Source organism: Odontesthes bonariensis, chromosome 22 (assembly GCF_027942865.1).
Source record: "Odontesthes bonariensis isolate fOdoBon6 chromosome 22, fOdoBon6.hap1, whole genome shotgun sequence".
NCBI lineage: Eukaryota > Metazoa > Chordata > Actinopteri > Atheriniformes > Atherinopsidae > Odontesthes > Odontesthes bonariensis.
In genome coordinates this window covers 951,748-961,498 of record NC_134527.1, presented here as the reverse complement: position 1 = coordinate 961,498, position 9,751 = coordinate 951,748, and the positions used below count along the sequence as shown (strand labels likewise).

Genomic DNA, 9,751 nt, shown 5'->3' with positions numbered 1-9,751 from the left:
ATTTAGGACTTTTGGGATAAAAGTGATCTTGAAATTAGCTTAAAAACCTCTTCAAATGTAAAAAAAAGCTTGTTTCATATGAAATGTGACTCAAAACAATGAGTCACATTGTGACTGGTTGGACGCCCTGTTCCGTGCATGTGGGTGCGTGCACGTCAGAGCTTGTTTATCTCAGAGTTCTGAGCAGAAAGCAGAAAATCAAAAAAAGAATTAAATAATAAAAGAGATTTTTCATTTGTTTCCCTCCTGCTCGTGAAAACAAAGGAAGAAGTCACGTTTGCTTTAAATAAATTCCTTTTTTTTAAAGATCTTAATCACATCAAGCTGTGAAAACACTTAATTTAATTTAAATAAACAGGAAAAAAAAGCTGTGATTCGTCTTTCTTCTTGAACACCTTTCATTCCTGTCCTGTCTGCTGATGTGGGTTAACAAACATGAGAGTTAACTAAGTTAACTAAGTTAAACTAACATTAACTCTCAGCCAGATGTGTGGCTCCCCCTGCTGGTCCAGTCCCAAACTGCAGCGAACACGCAGGGTTCACCCCTGGTCTCAAAGTCCTTCAGAGCTGCTCTCCTGCCTTCTGGGCTCCTCTTTTCAAAGTAGAACACCAAAACAAGGTTTTAGAGTCCAAACTGGAGCCAGTTAAACTCTGAACTCTGAGCAGGGGCCACACAGCTGGGGATTCCTGGGGCCCCGGTGTTTGTTACAGTGACGTCCAGCGGATTTCCCAGAAGAAACTTGTTTGAACAGTTATATTATGAACGCACACTTCCAACCCCCCAACCTTTCACTGACCAAACATCTAAAAGAAGATGTTCAAAAGCCGCCACACACACACACATATATAAATATAAATGATTTTATACCTAATTAGAATGAGAATTTAGAGATAATCACATATATAAATAAAATGAAAACTAATTAAATACATTCAGAAATAACCTGTGTTGCAAAGTTTTTAAAATTGATCAAGTAAAAAACCAGATGAGCTACAGAGACATAATATCCACAGTATATATGTACATTTATACTGTGAATATACGGTATATATACTGTAATATATGTACATATATACACATATAGTCAATACACAGTAATATATACAGTATATTCAGTCTATATGTACATATATACAGTATATTACAGTATATATACAGTATATATACTGTATATATGTACATATATCAAACAATAAGTCAGGATTTCAGTTTTTCCCAGAAGCTGTACGTCTCCCAGCTGTTCAGATAAACGGGTCAAACTCCTCCAGGAAACAATCGCTCATCATCAGCGTATTACTGGACCTCCCTTCATCTTTAGTTGGGCCTTAGGAAGCTTCAGGGGGGCTAAAAACCTGTTAAAGGGCCTGAGGTCTTCCTCTGACCTTTGACCTCTGACAGTGAGGTCTTCCTCTGACCTTTGACCTCATAATGTCATCATTGCTGATCCGTGCATCCGAGGTTCTTTGTACCCAAGTTTAAGGTCTTTGTACGACCATACCCATCACTCATAGTTTGTCGTCTTTTCGGGATTTATGTGAAAACCTGACATCATAAAGCGTATTCGGTACATAAATCTCTCTCTCTCAATATATATATATATATGTATATATATATATAAATACCGTTCAGTGCTCAGATTAGCTGCGACTCCAGTCCTAAAGAAACGGGTTGAATGACTTTCTTTGACCATCTTTAGAATATGAAACCTGCAGAATCTCCAGGTGGAAATAAAACATCCCTCCTTCTTTAAGTCAATACTTTTTATTTACATCTAATTTTTTGGAAAAAGACAGAACAGTTGAACATCCGTTACAGATAAAGGCACCGAGGACGAGCCGTTCTCCCTGACGTCTCACAGTAATTAGTGTTAAAAACAAAGAAATGGCACATTTTTGCACATTTATACCTCCTCACACCTCCTGATTCATTCATTATTTTTACATTTGGGAGCAGCTGCACACCAAACCGCATCATTCACCTTTTATTTTCAGCCTCTCACAGCTGAACAGAAGACAGTGGCACACAGAGAGGAGTGTTTTCCCGCCTGCTCGGCTCATCGCCGCTGCAGGCGGGCTGATGGAGGCGCAGCTGGCCAGTAGACTCTAAAATGTTCAAACTAATCCCAGATAAAATCCTGCTGCCTCAGAGGCGCCGCTTCATGTGAGGAACCGAGCGAAGCTTCGTTTAAAGGATGTCAGTGTGTCCACGTTTCATGTGTAGGTCCGTTTGTCCTCCGGCAGCAGAGGGCGTCGCTCCTCAGTCAAAGTGCTCGTGTTTCCTGGGGGTGCGATGCAGCCTCGGCCTTCATTTCTCTGCGACAGGACCACAACAACATGTGTTATTTAAAGGGACACTACGTAATATATTAAGTCATTTATTAGCTCAAATCAACATAAATTATTCCTCATTGGTGTAAAATTATCTCTGTCAATAATCTCACTTATCCTCCTGAGTGAAGAATAACTTGTCTGTATCTACATAGAGCGGGCAAGCTCTATGGAGGCTGCCATGTCCTTCCGGTCAATAAAAAACGACGAAGTGCCGAGAGGGACATAAAGCACTTCGAATCATGTTTTCCCCAACGCCAGGCCTGCAAGCGGAAATTACGTCATTTTGACGTCACGTTTAGACGGTGGTAAATGATGGTCTTATGCATGCCATGAAGTAATATTATTTTTTAACCTCTTACAACACCCAGCGGGGTTGGGTGTGCGGGTGAATGGTAATGAAGCCTTGCTTGTATGTATGTATGTGTGTGTGATCTATCTATCTATCTATCTATCTATCTATATATATATATATATATATCTCTCTCTATCTAACACCGTAAGAATGCTCAGCCTAAACAGCATGGTCTGCTAGGTCGGGTAGCAAAGGAGCTAACTCCTATTAAAATAATGTGTATACATCACTTCAACCTGGTCCCGTTAAAGCGATGACCTAGCGTCATTTCCACCATGACATCCAGCCAAACACCCCATCAGAAGCTTTTTTAGCAATGGTCAACACTGGTCAAGATAGGGCTATCCGCCGAATGGCTTATTACTGGCGCTAATGGTAAATAGATTTTATCTGGTAAATTATCCAACTAATAATGCATTGATTGTTACCAAACTTCTGCCGTAGTACACATAGGCTCTTAACTCACAAAACAAGGCATTAGAAAGTTTGTAAGTTTACCGGGAGTTTATTTAAAAGAACACTTTCCAGATAGCAACTACACACGGCTGCTAACGCTACGTCGACGTCACTTCCGGTAACTCCTGGAATATGACTTATTGTTTGCACACCAAAGGCGATGTCAACTTATGTTATCTGTCATCTGTATTTATAGTGTTATTGTATGTGTGTTATGTAATCCTTTGTACTGTGCGTCTTGATGTCTTTGACCTTGAGTCTGAAGCTATAGCTTCTTGAATCTTGACACATACCGCCTGCCGTAGTTCAAGAAGTTGCAACGCACATTGGAAAACGTGAGGCGCTAGAGAGCAAATTCATTAGACTTTGCAAAATAAAATTGCACCACTAGATGGGGGAAGAAATTACAAAGTGTCCCTTTAAGCATCCAAATGAAACCTTTAGTGTGGTTACTGAAGCTTTGAGACAAAGGAGTAGGGATGGGAATTGATGAGATTTTCACGATTCCAATTTCGATTCTGCTTAACGATTCGGTTCTTTGTCGGTTCCCTTATCGGTTTTCATTTGGAGAAAAAGGACAACAAACCGGTCGATTAGCATCAACTTTGTTTAGTTTAGAAGTAACACGAGTCATGACCTTACAAACCCAACAACGCTGAGGTCCACATTGGTCTATCATGGCCTGGGTAATTTAACTCTTCCCTGCTCTGGTGAAAGGCGAAGCTGGAGGTAGAGGTGAACTGGGGGTAGTACCACCAGCCTCTGGCTCTGAGCCAGTCAGGCTCTGTCTCTCATGATTTCATCTAAATGTAATGCCTGAGAAGGCATTCATTTAACCTTAACCGTTACTAACAGCAGCTTTTACAATGAGGCAAATGGTGCTAACATGATAGGCAGTGTTAGTTAGTTACCTGCAGTGTTAGCCGAGGACATGCTAACGCTGCTGGGTTCAGATTCACCAACGTTAGTCCGGAGCGGATCGAAAACGCAACATTCATTCATAGTTATTGCATGTTGGTAGTATTTCCTCCCTTTGGTGAAATATTCACTTTGCAAGTTGCCCTGTTGTCGTCTTTTTTAGGGATGTGTAACCAAACTTTCGAGCGTTTGTACCGCTTGGGCGCCATGTTTACTGTTGGCTGCTGGCTGCGCTGGACTCACCACGCAACGTTGCGTGGTGACGTCATTCGCGCCAACTGGAATCGATAAGGGAATCGTTTGCAAAATGGCCAAACGATTCCAAGGAATTGAAACACTGGGATCCCCATCCCTACACAGGAGTGAAGGAAGCAGATACACAACCACAGTTTTATTGTGTCGATGAGCAGAAATAACGAGTTTGTTTTCAGATCTGCACCCTGAATCCGAGGCCTTCCTTCCACAGACGGCAGCAGGGTTTCTGGATTTGTGACAGTTTTTAATTCTGTTTGTGGTTCTCAGCAGGGGTTCAGCTGGGAGTTATTATGAGAGACAGGGTCTGGAATGAATATCTTCCGAAAAACAAAATACTTTGAATCCAATTTAAAATGTCCAGACTGTTGCGTGACTCCTCAGAGTCTCAGAATCTGGGAAACATTAGTGTAGCACACATTTCTACATGTGGTTCTGCAGAAATGAAAGAAAACACAAAAAATGTATCATCTTCAATCAAATGAGGATAAAAAGCTTAAGAAACAAAAATTAAACTAGTATTAAACTAAATACTGCTTAGTCGTGCTGTAATGTCCTCAAATCAAACAGAAATATTAAGCTAGCTTTGTTCTTTAGCTTAAGCTCAGCAGCTAACTTCAGTTAGCAGCTAAAGAAGGAAGCTGCATCTCAGTTAAACTTTAGTTTACACTCTTTTATTTCTTATGTAGAACCGATAAGTGATGTGATCACAGGTAAGGGGTGGATGTGTTTCAGACTGTGAATCAAAGAGGAAATTTTAACATTATTTCTGACAGCAATGAAAACACTGCTGAGCTTCATCCACCATCAGGAAAACGAGTAACTTCCATGTAGTAATTCCAGTGCAGCGCTGCCCGAAGACCTAAAGATCTACATTATTCCTTTGTCTTAAGCCATTTTCCTTGTGTCAAAGCCTACAATAAAGCTCTGAACTCTCAGGTGTTGATCTGATCGTATTTATTTCTTCACACTCGTATCCCAAAGCTTCAAATGCAAAAAACATGGATAAATCTGCAGCTTAAACATTGTTATGCCTGCAGTGTCCTTTAACATCAGAGCAGCTGTACAGATGTTCAGCCGCCCCTCCATCTAACGAACAGCTGGATGAAGAACTATCCAAACAAATAGGCAGTGATGGGGTCAGCTGAAGCACATTTAAAGGGATCCAGTGTTTTTATTCTGTGTTGGTGTGTGCGTACCCACCTGAGTTACTCATGACACTTTTCTCCTGCGTTTCATAGCCATGTGAGCCTTTTATCTGCAGGTTATCGGAGGCCTAAAAGACGATCACATTGCCTTACACGTCAGCCAATCAGAACATACAGAAGACACAGATTTGCTGATTCAGATCGCTACGTCGGCCATCTTTAAAAAGGAGGAGGCGAAGAAACGGAGCCAGATGTGTTCATGCAGGGAGCCATTCGGGATGGAAAGCAGGTCAGTCATGCAGTTAATCAAAGACTCAATCCGTTGTGATTTAAATACGGATGAAAAAAAAGCATTTTCTATGAGGCTGAAGCAGCTTTCAAGGAGGGAAAAGTCCTCTCAGATGTGCACGGAAGTCGTGCACGGACGCCGGGATGAGCAACACGGATTCTCAGGAGCACTGGAATCATCTTTCATGGCAGCTTTGCCTCCCTTTCAGTGCTCCGGCACACATCTGGGGAGCTAACAACGGCTCCTGAAACTAAAAGTTCCTTCCAGAGAAGCAGATTAAAGGGACAGTTCGCCTCTTCTGACATGAAGCTGTGTAACATCCCATATCAGCAGCATCATTTCTGAACATCTTCTTACCCCCTGCTGCGTCCTGTGAGCAGAGTTCCAGCCTCGTTTTGGTGCTGATGAAGGTAGTCCGGCTAGTTGGCTGGGGTTTAAAAAATAAAGCGTTTTGCTTCTCAGAACAATATGCGTTCAACAGAGTAATACATTTGCATCACAAAATGGTTCTCCAGGAGAAAAAAAACAAAAAAAAAAAAACAAACAAAAAAAAAAAACAGTCCTTTCCTTTCCTTTCTTCTCTTTTCAAAACGAGGCTGGAACTCTGCTCACAGGACGCAGCAGGGGGTAAGAAGATGTTCAGAAATGATGTTGCTGATATGGGATGTTACACAGCTTCATGTCAGAAGAGGCGAACTGTCCCTTTAAGGATTTTTTTCTCCGGCGCCCCGGAAACGTTAATCAGACGCCAACACATTTGGTTTTCTGCACGTGATGCTCAGTCAGTACGAGCGCGTTAGCTCCGCGTTAGCTCCGCGTTAGCTCATTGAACAGGAGGCGTTTCATTCTCAGACACGAGTTATTCTAATCCGTTTCTGCTCAGAAGGATGAACTGAAATCAGAAATTTGGATCCGATGTCCTGAAGTTTTCCTGCTCTGAAAGTGGACTTTGTGCTGCTGAAAAGACGGATTTAATCAGAAGAGAGCAGCAGCAATCACTCAGCCCACATTCAGAGGCAACATCGACCATTCTGGGACACTTTGATGGACCACCAGCATCTTCAGGCCTGGAGATTAATCTTCTTCCGTCTGATTAAAAGTGAGCCTGCAGGACTCGGAACACGTGGAGGTTGATTTTCTTCCGTCTGATTGAAAGTGAGCCTGCAGGACTCGGAACACGTAGAGGTTGATTTTCTTCCGTCTGATTAAAAGTGAGCCTGCAGGACTCGGAATATGTGGAGGTTGATTTTCTTCCACCTGATTAAAAGTGAGCCTGCAGAACTCGGAACACGTGGAGGTTGATTTTCTTCCGTCTGATTAAAAGTAAGCCTGCAGAACTCGGAATATGTGGAGGTTGATTTTCTTCCACCTGATTAAAAGTGATCCTGCAGGACTCGGAACACGTGGAGGTTGATTTTCTTCTGTCTGATTAAAAGTGAGCCTGCAGGACTCGGAACACGTGGAGGTTGATTTTCTTCCGTCTGATTAAAAGTGAGCCTGCAGGACTTGGAACATGTGGAGGTTGATTTTCTTCCGTCTGATTAAAAGTGAGCCTGCAGGACTCGGAACATGTGGAGGTTGATTTTCTTCTGTCTGATTAAAAGTGAGCCTGCAGGACTCAGGATATTTACAGAATCTGCTTCTGTGTGTGAGAGCCGATCATCAGGATCTCTGCGACACACTTTCATAACATCTGATCCGAATAAAACTTGTTTCTCTAATGATCAAATTGATTTCTGTTGTGATTTGGAGGCAAAGAAAAACAATAAATCAGCCACAGAAGTGGGAGGAGGCAGCTTTACGAACCCCAGGGTTCTGCAGCACTGTGGAGGTCTCAGGCTCAACAGGCCTCTGCGAACAAGAAGACCGTCTTAGATCACATTTATACTCCTTCAAATACAACCAGATTAGCTCATTCTGTTGTATTTTTTCTTATATTTGCAGCCGCTGATACAGAACAGAGTGACGTGCGAACGCCACTCTGGGTAAAACTCGAACTCATTAACCCGACGGCCTGCTTTATGACATCATGCAACACCGAGCCCAACGCGTTTCATAACACATCATAAACTGAGACGGGACGCTGGTGGAGGACGGTGGCTCTCATGTCCAATAATGGGATTATTATTATTATTATGATGGGACTCTTAATGAACAGATGTAAACCTAAAACTCAGAATCTACAGGTCTAACGTCTCCTATGAAGGCCTTAAAGTGGCTTCTTCTGACCATCAACCCACCGTCTGAGCTGTTAAACCCGAGGCTGATGAAAGCCGAGGCACTTTGTCCCCACCGGCCGACTCTTAATGTGCCACAGATAATTAAGCCATAACTGATAAGACTTTATTTAACAGTGGGAAGATAAACAGGCAGGATACACAACGATGGGCATCTGGAAGAGGTGAACAGCCGGCCGTACCTGAGAGATTCAGACGGTTTAACAGGGAAAAGATTCAGAGTCAGAGGGGGGGGGGGGCAGTGGCTGGGTGCAGATGCTCAAATATCCCTTTAAATCTTTTAAAAGCTGCCTGGTGATGCACTGAAGGTCTTTAATGGGTGAATGGTCCCATAAAACTACTCCTCTGAGAGCCACGTACATTATAAACAGGAGCCAATGAGCTTCAAGCTGAGCCTTTATGGAATATTACAACATGGCACCAGACAAATCTGCCATTATTATTATTATTATTATTATTATTATTATTACTACTTCTTTATGAGCTCAAATGTTTGCCAGCAAACCAGCTCCGGCCTCAACTTACAGCTCTCTGAGCTGGTTTAGGTTCAGGATTTCAGCCCTTTGAGCTGGTTTAGGTTCAGGATTTCAGCTCCGAGCTGGTTTAGGTTCAGGATTTCAGCCCTTTGAGCTGGTTTAGGTTCAGGATTTCAGCCCTTTGAGCTGGTTTAGGTTCAGGATTTCAGCTCTTTGAGCTGGTTTAGGTTCAGGATTTCAGCTCTTTGAGCTGGTTTAGGTTCAGGATTTCAGCCCTTTGAGCTGGTTTAGGTTCAGGATTTCAGCCCTTTGAGCTGGTTTAGGTTCAGGATTTCAGCTCTGAGCTGGTTTAGGTTCAGGATTTCAGCCCTTTGAGCTGGTTTAGGTTCAGGATTTCAGCTCTGAGCTGGTCTAGGTTCAGGATTTCAGCCCTTTGAGCACAACATTCAGCCTCTGCTGCTCCTGCACCCCTCTGTGGGAGAACATGCTACATGCTGTAAGCATGCTGTGTGGGAGCCTTACCTTCACTTTGTAATGTACCAATGTGGCAACTAAAATGGTTAACAGGCCGAGGCATATGAAGATGTACTGCATGTACTCCATCACTGCCGGCAGCACCACCAGGTTGGTGTGGAACGTAGTGAGGACGGGGCCGTCGATGTACCCGTTCTAAGAGAGGAGGGACAGAAAAAATAAGTCTTGAGCTGTTCCACTCTTTATGTTTTATATAAAAACAGGAAGCAGCTGATTCACTGAAACATGTTCCAACATGAACATAAACCCAGAATCTGAGTCAGAACCAGAGTTAGTTCAGTTCTGAGCAGCTTTAAAGTGAATATCTGCAGATGTTTCCATGGTAACAGCTGCAGAGATTCTCTGAAACATGAGCCTGAACCCTCTCAGACGAGCTTTCTGTTTCTTTCACATTGATAACAGCCATCAGTCAGCTCACCTCCTCAAACCACAGCATCGGCATCACCACCTCGGAAATCTTTCCAGTTTCTCTGAAAGGTCAGGAACACAGAAAAGGTTACACAGAAACTGGAACAGGAAATACCCACAATTATTTTCTGCCGACTGGACAACAGATGACAAAGTTAATGGCGTGACGACAGCTCAGGGAATAACCTCCTTACGTAATTCCTGACACCTTCTTCATGTAGAGGTTGAGCTGCAGGCGGATGGATACGTTCAGCGGAACGCCCGTTAGCTGCAGGGAGACACAAACACCAGAGGGAAAATATTAACATAAGGGCCATTTCAGACCAGGGCGGCAAAGCGTGGCGGAACGG

At 42.9% G+C, this 9,751-nt stretch overlaps 1 protein-coding gene across 4 annotated transcripts in view; it reads right to left on the bottom strand.

The window, feature by feature from the left end:
* Positions 1-1,749: 1,749 nt before the first annotated feature.
* The window catches only part of scarb1 (scavenger receptor class B, member 1), a 38,752-nt gene continuing 30,750 nt past the window's right edge, over positions 1,750-9,751 (bottom strand). For 2 of the 4 annotated variants that reach the window (XM_075455396.1, XM_075455395.1), the window contains exons 9-14: positions 9,596-9,669; positions 9,412-9,463; positions 8,982-9,128; positions 7,553-7,597; positions 5,513-5,585; positions 2,223-2,313 (exon numbers count right to left, since the gene is read on the bottom strand). In XM_075455396.1, the coding sequence (XP_075311511.1) occupies positions 2,306-2,313; positions 5,513-5,585; positions 7,553-7,597; positions 8,982-9,128; positions 9,412-9,463; positions 9,596-9,669 (399 nt within the window). In that variant the 3' untranslated portion in view covers positions 2,223-2,305. Of the gene's footprint in view, positions 2,314-5,512; positions 5,586-7,552; positions 7,598-8,981; positions 9,129-9,411; positions 9,464-9,595; positions 9,670-9,751 lie in introns of all 4 variants that reach the window. The other 2 variants (XM_075455398.1, XM_075455397.1) reach the window with 2 other exon arrangements.